General features: G+C 35.1%; 4 protein-coding genes and 1 pseudogene across 4 annotated transcripts; 2 read left to right on the forward strand and 3 right to left on the reverse strand.

Moving 5' to 3' along the window:
* Positions 1-3256: 3256 nt before the first annotated feature.
* Positions 3257-4548, reverse strand: LOC128289433 (uncharacterized). The gene is made up of 2 exons (XM_053025286.1): positions 4134-4548; positions 3257-4024 (listed from the first exon to the last, which is right to left on the reverse strand). Exons 1-2 carry the CDS (start codon positions 4336-4338, stop codon positions 3408-3410), a joined length of 822 nt encoding a protein of 273 aa, XP_052881246.1. The 5' UTR covers positions 4339-4548; the 3' UTR covers positions 3257-3407.
* Positions 4549-7179: 2631 nt separating this feature from the next.
* On the reverse strand, positions 7180-9881 carry LOC108473946 (glutamate receptor 3.1-like). Its single transcript, XM_017775781.2, has 5 exons — positions 9401-9881; positions 8663-9294; positions 8286-8568; positions 7789-8201; positions 7180-7705 (listed from the first exon to the last, which is right to left on the reverse strand). Exons 1-5 carry the CDS (start codon positions 9654-9656, stop codon positions 7310-7312), a joined length of 1980 nt encoding a protein of 659 aa, XP_017631270.2. The 5' UTR covers positions 9657-9881; the 3' UTR covers positions 7180-7309.
* Positions 9882-11041: 1160 nt separating this feature from the next.
* LOC108472199 (uncharacterized) lies at positions 11042-11848 on the forward strand. Its single transcript, XM_017773706.1, has 2 exons — positions 11042-11106; positions 11197-11848. Exons 1-2 carry the CDS (start codon positions 11042-11044, stop codon positions 11846-11848), a joined length of 717 nt encoding a protein of 238 aa, XP_017629195.1.
* A 1000-nt stretch (positions 11849-12848) lies between these two features.
* On the forward strand, positions 12849-16742 carry LOC108474082 (uncharacterized; annotated as a pseudogene).
* An 852-nt stretch (positions 16743-17594) lies between these two features.
* LOC108472983 (uncharacterized) lies at positions 17595-18491 on the reverse strand. Its single transcript, XM_017774550.2, has 2 exons — positions 18210-18491; positions 17595-17921 (listed from the first exon to the last, which is right to left on the reverse strand). Exons 1-2 carry the CDS (start codon positions 18323-18325, stop codon positions 17708-17710), a joined length of 330 nt encoding a protein of 109 aa, XP_017630039.1. The 5' UTR covers positions 18326-18491; the 3' UTR covers positions 17595-17707.
* Positions 18492-19714: the final 1223 nt, after the last annotated feature.

The raw sequence follows: 19714 nt of genomic DNA on the forward strand, positions 1-19714 counted from the left end.
CTTACAACCACGAAAGCGAGCCAAGTGCAGTTGGCTAGTGGATAGTGGTCGCTCGCATCATATGGCGGTGATGTGAGTCTGTTTAAAGAACTTGATAGGAGTTTCAGCTCGAGGATCAGGATTGGGAATGGAAACCTGATTGAAGCTAGAGGCAAGGGAGATGTGTTAATCAGCTCTAGTTCGAGTAACAAGCTAATTTCAGATGTTTTGTATGTGCCCGATATTGATCAGAACTTGTTAAGTGTTGGTCAGTTGGTTGGGAAGGGCTACTCATTGATTTTTAAGAATGGTTCTTGTGTCATCAAGGATTTTCTTGGGCAAGAAACTGCCACAGTTCCTATGGCTGACAAATGTTTCATGTTGGATGTTAGCCAACTTGAGAAGAAGGCTTATTCGAGCCAGAGTGAGAGTGCTGGTCTATGGCACAAGAGGCTAGGCCATGTTAACTTCAAGTCACTCGATCTGTTGCATAGACTTGGTTTGGCAAAGGATATGACCAAGGTTGAGCCATTAGAAGGTGTTTGTGATGTATGTCAGCTTGGCAAGCAAGCAAGAAAGCCATTTCCTGTCGATCAAGCCTGGAGAGCTCGAGAGAAGCATGAGCTAGTGCATTCTGACATTTGTGGCCCGATGAAGACTCCTTCATTGAATGGGAGTAAGTACTTTGTCCTTTTCATTGATGATCTGACTAGATTTTGCTGGATTTTCTTCCTGAAACAGAAGTCTGATGTGTTTGAAGCATTTGCGAAGTTCAAAGCTTTGGCTGAAAACCAAGTTGGATGTAGGATCAAAACATTAAGGACAGACAATGGGGCTGAGTATTTGTCTGAGAGATTCAAGAGGCTATGTGAGCAGGCTGGGATCCAACATCAGCTGACCACAGTCTACACTCCTCAACAAAATAGAGTGTGTGAGAGGAAGAATAGAACTGTGATGGATATGGCTAGGTGCTTGCTGTTTCAAAGCAAGCTTCCCAACTCTTTTTGGGCTGAGGCTGTTAATAGCTCAGTGTACTTGCTCAACAAGCTTCCAACACATGCTGTTAAAGTCAAGACACCCTTCGAAGCATGGCATGGACTTAAGCCAACAGTGTCTCATTTGAAGATCTTTGGATGTCTGTGCTATGTCCTTGTACCTGCTGAAAGAAGGACCAAGCTCGAGAAGAGGTCTGTTCCTTGCATATTTGTAGGCTATAGCAGTAACAAGAAAGGTTATAGAGTCTATGATCCTTCAACAAGGAAGATATTGGTGAGTAGAGACATCAGATTTGATGAAGAGAGGACTTGGAACTGGGATGGTTCGAATGCATGTCAGCTTGAAGAAGATTCAGCTGAAGGCAACTTGGAACTAGCTGAAAGTGATCCTATCAGTGGCAATGTTGATGATCTTCCTGTGAGAGGTACTAGATCCATTGCTGATGTCTATCAGAGATGCAATGTGGCCATTGTGGAGCCTTCTAGCTACGAGGAAGCAGCTAGGGACATGAATTGGAAGAGAGCTATGGAGGCAGAATTGGACATGATTCAAAAGAATCAGACTTGGGATTTGGTTAAGAGGCCAGAAAAGAAGAAGGTTATTGGTGTTCGATGGGTCTTTAGAGCAAAGTTCAATGCTGATGGGTCATTGAACAAGCACAAGGCAAGGCTGGTGGTCAAAGGGTATAGTCAGCAGTATGGAATCGATTTTGAAGAAACCTTGCCCCAGAGCAAGACTTGACACCATCAAGCTTCTGCTTTCTTTAGCTGCACAGAAGCAATGGAGGATCCATCAATTGGATGTTAAGTCAGCTTTCTTGAATGGTTATCTCAAGGAAGAGATTTATGTTGAGCAACCTGATGGCTTTCAAGTTCAAGGACATGAAGATAAGGTGTATAGGCTTAAGAAAGCCTTGTATGGGCTGAAGCAGGCACCTAGAGCCTGGTATGACAGGATCGATACTTACCTGTCGAGGCTCGGGTTCGAGAAAAGCTTGAGTGAGCCTACCCTCTTTGTGAAGAAGTTAAAGGAGGAGACATTGCTAATTGTCTCGATTTATGTTGATGACTTGCTAGTGACTGGAAGCAAGGATGTCATTATTGATGAGTTTAAAGCACAGATGCAAGAAGCATTCGACATGACTGACTTGGGAACTATGACTTACTTCCTTGGGATGGAAGTAAACCAATCCGATCGAGGGATTTTCATCAGTTAGCAAGCATTTGCCTTGAAGATTCTAGATAAATTTGGCATGCAAAATTGTAAGCCTGTGAGCACTCCTATGGCTCAAAGTGAGAAGCTCTCAAGCATTAGTGATTATGAAAAGGTTGATGAAAGGGAGTATAGGAGCGTAATTGGCTGTTTACTCTATTTGACAGCAACTAGACCAGACTTGATGCATGCAGTCAGTTTATTGGCTAGATTCATGCATTGCTCGAATATGGTGCATTTCAAAGCTGCTAAAAGAGTGTTGAGATACATCAAGGGAACCTTGAGGCTTGGTGTATTGTTTAAGAAAGAAAAACAGTTGAAGTTAGTTGGTTATTCGGATAGTGATTGGGCTGGCTGCATCGATGACATGAGGAGCACGTCGGGGTACTTTTATACCCTTGGCTCAAGTGTGTTCTGTTGAGTTCGAAGAAGCAACATGATCGTTGCTCAATCAACTGCAGAAGCGAGTATATAGCAGCAGAAGAAGAAGATAAATCAAGCCATTTGGCTTAGGAAGTTGCTATGTGATCTAAATGAAGAGCAACTTGATGCTACTGAGATCTTGGTTGACAACCAATCGGCAGTTGCAATAGCCAAGAATCCGGTCTTTCATGGAAAGACCAAGCATTTCAAAATCAAGTTCCATTTTATTCGAGAAGCCGAGCACTCCAGAGAAGTTAGCTTAGTGCATTGCTGTTCAAAGGATCAGTTGGCTGACATTTTGACAAAGCCACTTGGTACTGTACGATTTGAAGCTTTAAGGAAATCTATTGGTGTTTGTTGCATACAGTCCAAGGAGGAGTGTTGAGATTTGGCCTGCATTGCAACAAAGAACCAGCAGCAAGATTGAAAGCAAGCTGCACTTGAAGCAGAATTGGTGGCAGCAGCTAATTCAGTTCATTTTGACTTTTTTGTTTCAATGTAACTTAGTTTAGTTACTTTGCAACTTGTTGCCAAAGTTAGTAGGATTTGTTTTTTGATTTGAAGTTGATGTAGTAGCTGATATGTCAGCTTACTTGTGTTTGTAATTCAATCTTGTATTAGTAGATTAGTGGGAGTAGTTAGCTCATTAGGTAATAGTCATTTTGACTTATAAACTTTGTATTTTAGTTCTCAAAAAAAAAATATATAGATGATGAATGCTGCTGATTTTATCATCCAAGTGTGTGCTCAAGTTCACTCTCTCTTGCTCTCGGTTTCATTTTTGTTCTTAAGCAAATTTATAGTTGTTTGTATATTGTTGCTGCTAACTTTGTTCTAACACTATCCACTGACATCATTGAAGTAGCTTCTTTAAAAATATCTACCCAAAACCCTGTTATTTGTGTTTCCTTGTAGTTCTTCTTGTCATGGCTTATGTTAATAAACTGCCTGGGAATCGATCTTACTGGTACACCAATGCTTAACTCGTTATAACAGTGAACCGGCTTAGATGCCAAAAACGATAAAGTTGCATCCAGTTGAACAATCCCACTAGCATTTTGTGGTTGGCGGCTGTTCAAGCTAAAAGTGACGATGTCTAAATCACTAATTCCATTGGACTTGTACCTAGTCAATCCAGGTTTTATCTTCATCCACGGGAAGTCTCCGATTGCTCTAGCAATATCGCGAACAATTTCATACATATGACGAGACATGTAACTCGTTGATGATTCATTTATCATTGTTGCTTCAGCTCTTGCAGGTAGAGCACAAAGTACGGTCGCCTTGGTTCTCTTGGCAAACTCATTTACTTCCATAGAAAATGCAGTTTCATATTTTGTGACAGTACAAAGAATTGGTAACCTGTGTCTGTGCGTAGTCAGGTTTTTTATGGCCACACAGTTTTGATAATGATCTGCAAAATTAATAACAGCTACTTCTTGTCAGATTCATACATCTATTCTAACTTAATTATATATCGATCAATCGATCGATCGTGATACAAGGAGATTACATCACGTTACCATCGAGATCTATGGGTTTAACTTCCCCATGCAAATGGTTGAATTGTAATTGGATTTGGTGTGTATCTCTGGCGAAGACAAAATGCGTAAATACATCAGCTTCTACATCTTCTTGATCATCTTCATCTATTGTCCCACTACACTTTGATGATAGTAATAATAGCAATACAATAGAAAAAGGCTTGGTAAAGGTTGCCCCCTGCATGGCTCTAATGTGTAGAAAATTGAAACTGAATTCTCTTTCGTTTGAGTTGCAGGGAAAGCTAAGCTAAAAGTACTCATTTCGGGTCAACGGTAGGGCTTTCAAGGCGTGTTCTCATGTCCCTGTCCACCATAAATTATCCTTCGGAACTTGCATTACTTGGGAACCTCCTAGAAATTGTGAGGAAAAATGAGTATATACACGTCATCAGCGCCCAATAATGGAGTTAATAATTGCTAAGCCGGCCGCATGCCATGACTGAAGCGTCATTCGTATCATTGCTACCAATGAAGGTTCTCTCCTATTGCTAGTGATAACATGATAAAACCAGATTATCTTAGTTCTACATAAGAAAACAAAATTGTTCTGTTTACTCGTTGCGATAAGTACTGACTAGTATCCATTAGGTCTTTAATCACAATAAACACAATATAATAAAAAAATGCATGTCTGGTTTTCATTTAAATACAACTCAATGGCGTTGTGAAGACAAAAATAAATTCCTACTCAAGTTGGGTTAAATCCAAATATTATAATTCTATATTTTTAAATGCATGTATAATAATTCTATTTTTTAATAAAACAAAAAAGAGTTTTAAAATGAAAATTAAATATATAATTATATAAAAGATATCACAAAATAAAATTTTAAAAATTTAATATACTGAGAGTCTCAATAGGAATCTATTGGTTTTGATTCATTAGTTTAATCATCAATGCAAAAATAATTTCATTATCAAAAGAAAGCTTGTTGAAATTATTTCTCTTATCAATAAACAATTTTATAACTTCTTCTTCAAAAAACTCTATAAATTCGCTCATAGCATTTAGCTTATCAATAGCATGAAGAATAAAAGAGACCTAATTATAACTAATAAACACACACAAATGGGACTCACTTAGATTAAATTGCATGTCCACTTAACATGAATTGCATATGTAGCTTATATTCAATCATATTATTCATCACAAATATTAGAATCTATTAAACAATTATAGATGAAGAGTACATGAATTTTATACATGCAAAAACAATATTTTATAAAGTATATATTCATGTATAACATGTAATAAATATTAATCCTATTTTTGCATCTATGACCGTCATTTGCATCAGTAATGATAAGAGCCAGTAACTTATGTTTGGGAAGTGGAATTAATACTTGCTAGTTGAAGTTGAATATGGTTTCCCATCCGATTTCAAGAAAACATAGTAGTCAACCTTATCCAAAGTCCTCTGCCCATCAACATTCCTTGAATCATCCTCTCCCAACCGTGATCAACTTTGCAATTGCAAATTTCGTACATGATAGAATGAGTAAACTTGAACCACATAAGTTAGGTGAGATGGTAGGATCTCTCTTATCCAGTGACTAAGTTAAAAAATTATTTTAAGGAGACCGAAATTAAATTGTATATTTTTACAATACTAAAAATGTAATTTCACTATTTTAATAGTCTATATCTTTATAATTTTTAAAGAATTAAATTAAATTTTTATTATTTAGGGGGTCAAAATACAATTTTACCATTACTAATTTAAAATTTTATAAATTATAAATGGCCTAAATAGAAAAAAATTTATTTTAGGGGGATCAGGCCCCTCTCAGCCCCTGGCTTTGCCAATGCTCTTATATTAAACAGTGGTTGGGAGTTCCATTTAAGTATAAAGCAATTTTAAAATTTGTGGCGTACAAAATAGAGGGATTAGTATGGTTGGTGCACCAAGATCTGAAGCCTTTGCAGTATTTTGCAAGGAAAAAACTCGAATAAGGCGCCCAAAAGAAGGCAGCATTTATATTTCCAGTTGATAGAGCCTTTGCATAATCATCAATGGATTATTGTTCCTTCGGAACCCAATGACCTCTACTAAATGCTGCAACATAATTGAATCTTCCATATCACAACCTACAATAGCATTTGCTTTCTTGAGATTTTCTATATCCAGCAAGATGATGACTCGGCGTCAGAGCTTGTTGTTATCATGGAAATAAAGCTTTGTGTATAGATTGAAGAAACAACCAGGATCAGGAAATATAAGGATTTGGAAATTTCAGTAAGTCAACTGATGCTTGATAATTTGTAGGAAATATAAGGAACAAAGTCACAAACTAACCCTGCGAGCTAGTGTCTCAAACAATTGATCATCAGAACCGTAGAAAGGAACCAGTTTATAAGTGGTATTGATTGGCATCACTGCAATAGCTTCTTTAAACAGATCAATCGAAAACCCTGTTACTTGTGCTTCATTATGGTTCTTCTCGTCCTGGCTTATGTTAAGAAACTGCATGGGAATTTATCTTACTGGTACGGCAATGCTTACCTCTGTATAATAGTGAACTAGCTTGGATGTCGAAAACGATAAAGTTGCAGCCATTTGAATGATCCCACCTGTATTCGGCGTTGGATTGCGGCTGTTCAAGTTGAAAGTGACTATGTCTAAATCACTACTAATTCTGTCAGATTCCTCGTAGACAGACTTCCCAGGCTTCAACCATAGGTAGTTGCCGATTAGACTAGCAATTTCATACATTTGACATGTAACTCGTCGAAGATTCGTTTCCCATTGTTGTTTTATCTTTCGCAGGCAGCGCACAAAGTACATTGGCCTTGGCTCTCCTGGTAAAAGTATTGATTTCCCCAACGAATGCAATTTCATAACTCGTGACAATCCAAGAGGCCGGAGTTCCATACTCGTCGATCAGATCTGGTAAGCTGATGTACAAGTACAGGGCCTTCAATGCCAGGACAAGGCGATCGAAGGCACCCATCGTTCCTTATATTTTTATACTCAACTATGAAGTAGTTTTATATATATATTTATATATTTGAACTCAAACTAAATTTTACCATTTCAAACATATTTTGATTTTTCAATGATCGTTCCTTACAGATTTCTAACATGATTGTTTTCATCGGCATGATAAATATAGGAAACTAAATACATCTTCGACCTCCATTTACACCCATGATGCTAGGAGCTGGTAATTTGTGCTTGGGACGTGAAAGTAATCCTTGCTAGTTGAACTTGGAGCTGATTTCCCCTTTGGTCTCGAGAAAACAGAGTAGTCAGCCATACCCAAAGTCCTTTACCCATCAACATTCCTTGAGCCAACCTTTCCCAGCGTCTTCTCATCGGTCGAATAATCGTGATCAATATTGCAACTGCAGATGCCGTGCCTGATAAAATAAATAAACCTAAGAAGGGCCCAGGTCCTATTCGTCGTTTCATGGTGACATCAATTGTTGAACTCGAACACTCTGGAAATGATAGTAAATCACCCTTCATTCGCTTGAATTTTCCACTGCCATATAATCGCACCATGGCCTCTGACATATATGGAGCAAAAGGAGAACCCCTTGGAAAAATCTGTAGAAATGAACATATGACATTACTCAAAGCATGAACAACAGATTAATAGAGTTAAAATTGAAGAGTATGGCTTTTATTACAACTGAAGAACCACGTAGATTACAGTCGGGGCCCCAAGATCTGAAACCTTTGCAGTATTTTGCGAGAAAAAGACCCCAATAAGGTTCCCAAAAGAATGCAGCCTTTATTTTTCCGGTTGATAGAGTTTTAGCATAATCATCGATTGAAGATTGAGGAATGTGCTTGATGTTCTCTCTCTGGAACCCAATGTACTCCACTAAATGCTGCAACATAATTGAATCTTCCGTATCACAACCCACAATAGCATTTGTTTTCTTGAGATCTTCTATATCTAAGCAAGATGATGACTCGGTGTCTGAGCTTGTTGTTATCATGGAAGTAAAGCTTTGTGTATAGGTTGAAGAAACAACCAGGATCAGGACCAACCATGGGGCCAACAGAAAATATGTTAAGTTGCTCCTCGGTGATTCCCCTGCATTACAAAACAAATTCATCTAGTCTATACAGAACATGCTCAATAACAAGGTGAAATGCTTGAAGTTAACATAAATCTTACTATGCTCTCCATAGAAGAGGGTCGCCAAAGGGAACCAGAAGATAGATTCATGACCAGCTCCAGACTCAACTAACCAAATAACAAAAGCATTGAACACCGTCATAGCTGCCAAAGTACACGACATCTCGTTGGTGAAAGGCATCATGAATGAAAAAACTTGGTTCAGTTCAGGTTTTTCCTTCATCACTAGCATCGGGCCTACTCCGAAATATGGATATGAGAATTCTATGAGCTCAGATCCTTTTTTGGTCATTACTGCTAAGCCAATGGCTGCATCAAAAGTCTTCAATACATAAAAAAGATTTGAAAAAATTTCAGTCAGTCAACTGATGTTTGATAATTTGTAGGAAATATAAGGAACAAAGTCACAAACTAACCCTGCGAGCAAGTGCCTTAAACAATTGATCATCAGAACCGTAGAAAGGAACCAGTTTATAAGTGGTATTGATTGACATCACTGCAATAGCTTCTTTAAAAATATCAATCCAAAACCCTGTTATTTGTGCTTCATTATGGTTCTTCTCGCTCTGTCTTATGTTAAGAAACTGCATGGGAATCGATCTTACTGGTACGGCAATGCTTATCTCTGTATAATAGTGAACTGGCTTGCATGTCGAAAACGATAAAGTTGCAGCCATTTGAATGATCCCACCTGAATTCGGCGTTGGATTACGGCTGTTCAAGTTGAAATTGACAATGTCTAAATCACTAATTCTGTCAGATTCCTCGTAGACAGACGTCCCAGGCTTCAACCACAGGCCGTTGCTGATTAGACCAGCAATTTCGCGAGCAATTTTGTACATATGACGAGATATGTAACTCGTCGAAGATTCGTTTCCCATTGTTGCTTTATCTATTGCAGGCAGCGCACAAAGTACGTTTGCCTTGGCTCTCCTGGTGAACGCATTGGTTTCAGCAGAGAAAGCAGTTTCATAACTTGTGACAATACATAGAATCGGTAATCTGTGTGAAGTCAAATTTTTTGTGGCAACATGATTTTGATATTCATCTGCAGTATTATCAACAACACCTTTCTCCTTGTCAGATTCATACATCAATTCTAACATAATTAAGTTCTATCATAATTCATAAACAAATATTATAAAACATTTTACCATATAGATCTATGGGTGTAACATTCCCAGGCGAATGGTTGAATTTTAACTGGATATGGTGTGCATCTGAGGCTGTGTTACAACTCATCAAACATGAATCATCCTCTCTATCTTTCTGATCATCTCCATCTCTTATCCCACTACACTTTGATGACAGTATTAATAGCAAAACAAAAGCAAAAAACTTAGCAGACATGCCTCTAATGACAAGAAAACCTTTGTATTTCTCCTTGAAAATGGAAACTGAATCTCCCATTCGTTTGATTTGCAGAAAAGGGTAAGCTAAAATTACTCATTTCGGGTCAACTCTAGGACTTTCCTGGCATGTTCTCATGTCAATGTCCACCGCAAATTATCTTTACCCACCACTCCTCAGTAACCTCTTATTAAGTGCTAGTTATCAATTGTTGTGGTTAAAACTGGTGTTTGAAAGTGTTTTTTTTTAATGCTTTTGAAAATTCTGGAATATCATAACTGATAAATAGAATTATACACTTCATTATAGTTGAACAATGTAATCGTATATTGATAATAATACGCATGTTAATTAAGTTAAAACTTAACCTGTAAAAATTAAAAATTAATTAAATTATATGATATTTTAATATCTTAATATAATGATACAATAAGTATAAATTTTGAACACCTTTTAAGTAATTAATATAAAGTATTTATAAAAATAATGATAGATAAAATATTTTAAAACTTAAATATAATAATAAATTATATTAAATAATTTAATACAATGATAAATTATATTTAAATAATTTAATATAATAGTACAAAATATAAATTAATCTGTTTTTATCTACTTTTAAATAATTAATATAAATAATAATATTTTTTAAAACTTTCACTTCCAAACACATAAGGTAAAAGTGCTTATATCCCAATTTTTGCATTCAAGTAGAAAAACAATTTTCAGAGGGAAGATGGAGAGAATCTCCGGATTAAAGACGAATGGGAAAGGAGAAGAGAGTAGTTAAGGGTAGCAAAGTCTTCAAAGAACGAGTACTGCATTAAATGGTCGGGCTGTTAGATGTGACTGGGAGATTTCCTTTTGATTTCCTTTTGTTTTATTCTATCATTTATTCCTTACTGTCATTTTATCATCTTTGTTTAGAAATGGGCTATGCAATAGGTATGCCCAATTTAGGTTCTTGTTTCGCTTCTATTGGCAGTCGGACTTGAGCCCAGATGTTAATTTGGATATTGAATTTTATTCTATTAATAAAGATCCCAGTCATATTATTCAAAAAAAAGTAGAAAAACAATTTTTCACCGTAGTTGACCCAAAAATCAGTTATCCTTCTCGGTGTAAAACAATTTTTCACCGTAATTTTGACCGCAAAAATCAGTTACCCTTGGTGTAAAAGCACCTTTGGAACCCTAAACGTAATGTACAACATGGCTTAATTGTGTTTGGATTATATTGTGTTTGGAAAATTGAACATCTTAATCACGTCAGCAACAACTAACTAACGGAATTTGTTAGTAATTTGACTGTTCGGTTTAATATAGTTCTAAATCTACCTACAAAAATAAAAATTACAATCTGGAAACTTTCATCGAATTATTTGCCAACTCGAGTGAACATGCAGCACAGGAAGTTAGTGTCCAACTTAGTTTGTCCCCGTTGTAATGCAGGAGCCGAGTCCATGGATCATATTTTTAGAAAATGCCCTATTTCAGTTTCAGTATGGAGTGTATTAGCAATCCCAAATATTCTACAGGATACAGATTTAGAGTTCATATAGTGGCTCACCTGGATTTTTACCCATCACTCTCCTCCTCAGTTGTGCGTTGTGGGCCATCTGCGGAGACAGAAATACTCGAATCCATGATAAAGTCAGTAGAAGAGGTCAGGATATAGCAGCCTTTGTAAAAAACTATATTAAAGAACTTGATGGGGTTGAATCAAGAAACTCAAAAAACTGGAAGGAGGTTGAGAAATGGAAACACCCACCCGGACAAGCAGTAAAAATCAACTTTGATGGAGCATATGATGCGAGACTCTTTCAATCGGCTTCAGGGATTGTGGTGAGAAACAGAGAAGGAGATATTCTCCTATCTTGCTCGGAAATTCATCAAGAAGTCCCCTCCGCTTTCGCTGCGGAAGCGATCGCTTGCAAGAAAGCAACCCAGATAGGAATCAAAATGAAATGGTCAGACATTATCATTGAAGGAGATTCGCTATCGGTTATTAAAAAATACAAGATGGAAAGACACGACAAATCACAGATCGGGGTATTTATTCATGATATTAAGCAGGCAACATCTAGATCAAAGCATCTCAGATTCGAACATACTCCAAGATCAGCAAATGGCCTAGCACATATACTAGCAACAGAAACTTTGAAGACGAAAGAAGAGATATACCTGGTTGAAGGAGTTCCTCGATTTGCAGAACTGCAAAAGGTTCTTGATAGTGAACGAGAACCAGATTGAAGATAAAAGAAGATGAATGGTACGAGGGTAAATGTTTTTTCAAAATGAATAGATGGAACGTCTTTTGGTGATTAAAACCCCGTCATAAATGCAATACCTTGAGAAATGGAGATGACAGATAGATGAAGTGACAGGCATCAGGATTTTCTGATTGGGCATATCTTTGGTTGAAAATAACTGTTCGTCTAGATTTTTCTATCTTCTTAGACTTTATTTTTCTGATTCGGGCCTAGTTACACTTGGGCCTTTTTTCCTGGTTTTTGTTTTTACTTTATTTTGGACTGAGTTGTTTTTCGTTATTGATTATAGAAGCCCAATCTGAATTTTAATCAAAAAAAAAAAGATAAATGTAAAAAGAATTTACTTAATAGCTACACTAAGTTGGTTTTAACCAACTGTTAAGTATTTAACTATTTTTATTTAAAATACAAATAAAAGAGAAGTCGAACGATATTTTATAATTTTTACACTTGAATGATTTAATAAAAAATTTCTAATAATCGAGCCATCAGGTTTATTTTTACATTTTTGTATTCCATATAATTGTCTCCTTCCTTTTATGAATAGTAATTAAAACAACAAATTAGGACCTTCAAAGTGTTTATATACTAATTTGATTCAAGGTTTTATATGAATTTTGATTTTGTACAATTATAATTTTAATTTTGATTCAATTGAACACATTTTAAAAATATATAATTATATATATCAATTTATTTTTATATTAGATAAGTATAATTATTTTATATATATAATATATAAACATAAAATTATGTTATATTAATAATAATGTTAGAAATTTGTAAAATTTAAATTAAATCAGAATATCAAATTTGTAATCGCAAAAATGTATAACATTATATATTGAAGTAAAATTCAAGTGTAATTTTGAAATTTATCGGTTTATTTAAATAAAAATTGTAATTATCCTAAATATAAAGAAGAGGCCTATCAGCCCATTCATTTCTAAAACATCTGGGCCTTTTTTTATTTAAATAAAAAAACACCATTTATCCATTAAAGAAAGCAAAAACATGGGGTTTTTCAGTTGTTAACCCAGTTTTCTACCAAACTAAATTTTCCGCGAAACCAAACAAAGCCGAGATTTATTTTTGAGAATCGTCGCTAATTTTTCCATTTCACTCCAATTCTCATCATCTTCGATTTGCTTTCATTTAGGGTTTAGATACTCCCGATTCTGTTCCTCAAAGATGTGGCACGAAGCTCGGCGATCAGAGAGGAAAGTCCACGACATGATGGACGCGGCTCGAAAGAGAGCTCAAAGACGAGCCATTTTCTTAGCCAAAAGACGTGGCGATCCTCAACAATACATTCAACTCCTTGGTTCTCGCTGCTGTATCTACCGCGAAGATGCTCTCTATCACGCAACTCAAGACCAGCAAGGCCTGTAAGTAATTTAATCAAATTTCCTATTAATAATCTTACTAATAGTTCTTAAATATTTCGAATTCTTACTCCATATATTTACAGGATTCCTTGGAATGGAAAATAATACGTTTTGATTGATAGGTAGTTTGATTTCTCTTTTTCTTTTCCCTTTTTTGTTACATTTATTAGATTTTTTTAAATTATGGAAAATAATGCATTTGTTTACAATATAGATTTGATGGCCGAGCTCTACTTGATTTTATTCGGGAGCCAAGAACATGGAATTTTAGGAATCTAGAAAAGTCTGAAGAAGAGGAAGAATTAGAAGAAATTGTTAATTTTGAGCGTTATCGGGATTTAATTAAGCATCGGCGTAGAGGATGTCGGTACTTCTTTTTTAATTCCCGGAATTGATGATCTTTATTTTTTTAGTTTTCTTTGTTTGTGTTGAATTCATTATTGTTACCCTTGTTATATAAGATATAATAAGGATGAAAGTCTGTTATAAGAATAAAGTTTAGTTTCAGAATGTGCTTTATGAGCTGAAGTTTGTATCTTTCGACAGTTACAGATGAGGAAGGTTTACAACATGTGAATCTAGAAATGGAGGCGAAAGTTCTCACGCCATTCAATCAGACAGGTAATGCATATGATAGTGGTATGCTTAATATATTTCATATAAATTTGAAATTTGAAAGTTCGACTTTTATTTAAGTTTAAATAGAACTCTGGTTCTTTGCAATTACTTTTGATGTGTGTTGCATAGGGTTTCCGGGTAATTTTAGACATGAAATTATGTTTATGGTTGGGATAAATCTTTTAGTGTCATGCTATTCAGAAACAAATGTGAGATTGGTTAGCTTTATTGAAGACGAAAGTTATAAACTTATTCTTCATATGATTTTTGGGAGTCGTCTTTAGTGGGCTTATTCTTTGGTATACATAGTTGATTGATTGCTAAGCAGGAGAAATACATAATTTTTTGGAATGATTTTGATGCATATATTACGGTCTGTTGGTTATCAGGGTTATAATTTCCGCCTTTAGGAAAGTTTGCCACTTTTTACTTATTTTGATATATCTGACTGCTGTATGTTGTTATGTGACTTCTTTCTCTTTTCTCTTTTGTTATGTTGGCAGATCACAACCAGCGCAATCAGCTAATAAAAGTTCTTATTCACAAGTTGGATTTTCTTATGATGGTGGGAAAGAGGAAGCTTACTTTTCAGATGCTGATGAAGAAGAGGAGGATGAAGAAGATGATGATGAATTCGACAGTGATGATAGTAATGATGAAGGAATGGAAATAATAGCGAAAGGATTTGGAGTGAAAAGGTATGGTTGGCTTGTTTATATGGATAGAAAAGCAAAACAGGAGGAAAAAAGACAGAAAGAAGTAATCAAAGGCGATCCTGCAATTGTAAGTTGAAAAAGACGCATTGGTTGTAGTTGAATTTTATTATTTAACGTATGTTGATAACAAATGTGAAATCTTTTAGAGGAAACTGAGTCGCAAAGAAAGGAGAAAAGCTGCTCAAATAGAGAGGGAGAGAGAAAGAGAAGCTGCACGGATAACCGGAACACGAGTACTCCGTACTGATCCCTACCGGTACCAAGTTTGTTAGATCTCTGATACATACTTTTAGAATTGGGTTTGACATCATGCATAGAAGTTTCAATGCTTTCTTTTGCCAAAGCAGGGAATCTAGGGGTAGTCCAACCTATGATGCTTATCCACGTAGGAGGTATGCCCTGTTCTAGGCTTTTCTTGGAGCTATTATTTGACACATAAAATGAATTTACATATGGTTTTCCTATTCAGATCAAGATCTAGATCACGTTCATATTCTCCATCATACTCAAGGTGCCATGCCCGTGGAGGTTATTCTGATGATTCTCATAGAAGAAAACCAAAGGCTCCAAAAATAGAGTATATTACAGAGTTTGGGGGTTCTGGTGATGGAAATGGACCAAAGCTTGATGGAGTTTCTCCATCATCATCTCCTCCATTGCAGGCTGACATTTTAAACCGGTCGGGAGCACTCGACCTTTCATTCTTGCAAAGATAGATTGGCAGTCTTTACTCTGCTGCAGCTTATCCCCATTTTGTTGCCTGAGGCAATCTTTTCCGGTTTAAAATAGATCTTCCCTAGGTTTATCAGCATAACTGGAAAGAGGGAATAGGAAGGAAGCTTCCCTTCTGAAGATCATATTTTTTCCTGAAATGGAATCTATGTGAATGCTTCCCAGTTGAATGAAACCGTAAGGATGGCCATAACTAATGCTTTTCCTCTCCTGCAGGCCATCATCTGGTCATATACTCGAGGCACTTCATGGTGATCCTGCATCTGGTGTATCTCTTGACAAAGAAAAGAGTGGTGAAGTGTTAAAACCAGCATTGAGGTATCACGGAAATTTTTGCTTCTATCATTACATTTTTCCACAAAGGTTTAGTTAATAGTTTTTGAGTTGCATTGAATTTGACAATTTTATTTCTTTTCTGTTAGTGGAACATCAGCATTAGCCAAGTTGACAAAAGCAAGTGCCTCTGGAGGGCCCTCAAAACAGGGGCAGGTTGAAAAGAAAGAAACTCCACAGGAGCGACTAAAAAGGATTATGAACAAACAGTTAAACAAGCAAAGTATGATATAAATTATATTTATTTTATGCAGCTGTTGGTTCAATGATATCCTGTCATGCTCCATTGGAGTTATAAAGGAATTTACTTTCTTTATTTTTTTCTTGCTGTTGAGATAAAAAGAGGCAGTTTGTAGTTTGTACAATTCGGTTTCTGCTTGTCCTATCACATTGTTTCTTGTGTTTTATTTATGATTTGATGAGCTGAGTGCCTCTATAGTTAAGAAGGACACTGCTGCGGAAATGGCTAAGAAATTAGAGCAGGAGCGCCAAAGACTGGAAAAACTTGAAGAAACAAGCCGATCAAATCGTCAAAGGTACCGAAGCCGCAGTCGCAGTAGGAGCAATAGTCGTTCTCCTCCAAGGTATATATCCTGGAATATATTTTTGTGCTCACTCCATATTGTTGAAGACAGAATTTTCTCGGTGCTCTCATATAATGTATCCTATTTATGAGGTGAATAATTTGTTTACTGCAGAAGACATCGACGAAGTAGAAGTTCTAGTAGGAGTCGTAGTCGAAGATATGTTTCTCGCTCACGTTCACGATCTAGGTCCCGCTCTTACTCTCGCTCGCATTCTCGTTCAAAGTCCCGCACACCCAGGTAAAATGCTTGGCAGTGAAGACTTTTCTCTGAATGATGCTTGGAGGCTGATTTAATGTTGGTATAAAAAATGCAGGGTAAGAAGCCATTCAAGGTACTGAATTAGAAGGTGATTGCTGCAAATAATGCTGGCAAGCAAGCAGGGTATTTGATATCTATGTTATGCAGGGTTCGATAAGAATATGGGTATGGGGATTAGTTTTACATGTTATTCAAATATAAAACATTAATACTTTTATAAATTAGATTTTTTAATCTTAAAATATTTCTTTAAATATATTTATTTATCAGAATTATTTTTTATTATTATAAATTTATCCATTTTTGAAAGTCAAATCACACGTAGTAGCATCCAAAGAATCAGACCTATATCTTATGTTTTTTTTGTTCATGTTGACATGTTAGAATTATTGACGAGGAAGTCTCAAACACAAATGGAACACAAATAATGCTTGAATAGGAAAAACCAATCAATGGGATAATGTTCCAAGGTTCATATCAAGTTATTTTTTAAAGTTTCATTTGCCCTTGTTGTAGATATGGGTGTGCAAAAGAAATACAATCAAATGAATTTTGAGGATAAATTAAAGTTAAATAACTATAAGAATATCAGTTAATATAAAAATTCATTCAGGAATCCTTAATAGAACAATTTAAGAATCATTGATGGAGAGAAATTTTATTTTTAAATTTTAGTTTATCGATTATCTATTTGGATGGTTACATATTTTTAAAATAATTTTATTTATTTAATAAATATATACTTTTTGAAGAATTAATAACTATATATTTAAATAGATAAAATTATTTTAATCACCTTTAATCCACTAAATATAATTTTTTAGTAATAATAATATTTCACTTCTAACTATTGAAATAATTATAATATTGTTAACATGTTTCAACACAAATGTAAGATTTAAAATGACTCCTACAGCATTTAGGATACTAAATGGAGTTAGAATTAGATAAATTCATTCAATAAATTTATTTTTTAAAAGAAAGCTATTAGACAGAATATTTTTTAAAACAAAATGTACAACATGATAAATAGATAAGTCACTTATTTATCACTTAATAGATGTAAACAGATTAATTTGCCCGGGCCCGAAGAAGAACCAAAAAAAAAGTAAATAAATAATATAAAAAATCCAAATATTAATAGTCCATTATATGTCCAATTATATAGCTCAAATTCAATAGCCTAGTTACAAGCCCATTTGCAAAATCAATCAGCCCCATCTCTAACCCATAACCCTGATGGCCCGATAGGCCCAATACCTAAACCAAATTTCAGAAACCCTAGCCTTTGCTTAGTACCACAGCCTCCAGGCGCCGTACAACCCCCAACCCGCAACACGGTACAACAGCCACACGCACCTCCGTACACCCCCACGTCGAGTGCCACATATCCCCCCACAGCCGGCCCCGTACCTCCGCACCTACAAACAAACAAGAGAACGACAGTAGCAAATACAAAAAAGAGAGAAAATTGTATTTTTATTTTTGAACATTTCGGCTATAAAGCCATAGATAATCTGTTGTATTTTTTTTTGGGGTTTCCTTACACACGCACAAAAAGAAACACATATTGAATACAAAAGCAACCAAAAAAATTTTAAAAAAGGTGATTTCGTGCGTCTTGTGTTTCCTCTTTTGAATCTGTTTTTCCTCTTTCTTTTCGTTTTGCATGTGTTTTCTTAGAATAATGAAATAAGGAGGGAGTTTACCTTCGTGAATAAACGACTGAAATCCTCATCTCCTTTGTGGAGATCGGAGTTTGAGAGGAGATTTCAAGGTCGAAATCGACGACCCTTGAACGTGGGGAACCACTTTGGACCACCATCCATCGATTACAATGGCGGAATGGGTCGAACGGCGGATGGAATAAGGGTAAGCTTTTAGGGTTTTCAATTTCCCCTTTTGTTCTGCCGAAATGCCTTGATTTCTAGGCTGATTTTCCTTTTAAATGGAAGGCACGAAGTGACGCCGTTTCAGGCAAGGCTTAACAACCTTGAAACAACGTCGTCTCAAAAGGGGGGGTTAGGATCCGCGTGTCGACCCGTTGGGTAGGCCGGATCTGCGCTTCTTTGTTTAAAAAGGTTAATTTCGCGATAGGTCCTTCCTCCTTGCGTGGTCATTCAATAGCATACCATTTGTTTTATTTATTTCTTTTAATTTAGCCCCGAAATTTACGCTTGTTTGCAAAGGGATCCGCACCTGAACACTGTGTTTTGGGAGTTGGGTTATTTCCAGCTTGAGTCCCCACGCATCTTCGCGCATGGCATATTGGTCCCTATTGTTATTATTGTTTATTTTGAATTATCCCTTTGTTTTAGTTGAATTTTAATTAAGTTTTTTTGTTTTATAATCCTTTTTATTCTTAATAAATTATTTGTACTTTTTAAACAACTTTGGTAATTATTACTTTGTCATTGTAAATTTGTTTTTTTGTAATGTCATCATCACATTTCGTATATTTTATATAAATATTTATTTCCTTCACATTATTATACCTTATAATAAAGTTAATGTTATTTCATACATATAATGGTTTTTACTCTATTCATGTGTTCTAAAATATATTTTTGCTATTCTAATATGTTTTGTATATGTTTTGCATAAAATTTAAATTATTTTTATATTTATTTATATTAGTACATATATTTAATTTATATACATTATTAAACCTATACATTTTATACATATAGTCTTCTTTGTATATAAGCATGTTCTTAATTCTATTATAATTTATAATAAAAATAATTTAATCTTGTGTACATTTCTATGATATTTTACTAACAATTATTTCTAAGTTTATTTATATACATATATATACATATGATTTGTAGATCCACTATGTTTTAAAGATTATATTTTATTATATCTTATTATTATTATTTTTATACTTTAAGCATAATTTAAAATTTTCTTTATTACGTGTAAATTGTCAAATTTAAGCCAATATTCTTCAACACTTTGCATATCATTCGATTTAAAATATTCATCCTATAATATATGTTTTACTAATTAAGTATATATTTTAGTTTGTTTTTACAAATAGTTTTAAATTCACCTATTTACATATTGTGTAAATTATATTCGTCATTATTTTAAAATCGTTTTGTACCACATTGGCTTCTAATTGTTATTTTGTTTTTTTCACATCTTGCATTGATTGTTTTATATCATGTTATGTATATTATTTTGGGACATTTTATGTATTGTTTTGTGG

This window comes from Gossypium arboreum, chromosome 2 (assembly GCF_025698485.1).
Source record: "Gossypium arboreum isolate Shixiya-1 chromosome 2, ASM2569848v2, whole genome shotgun sequence".
Taxonomy (NCBI): domain Eukaryota; kingdom Viridiplantae; phylum Streptophyta; class Magnoliopsida; order Malvales; family Malvaceae; genus Gossypium; species Gossypium arboreum.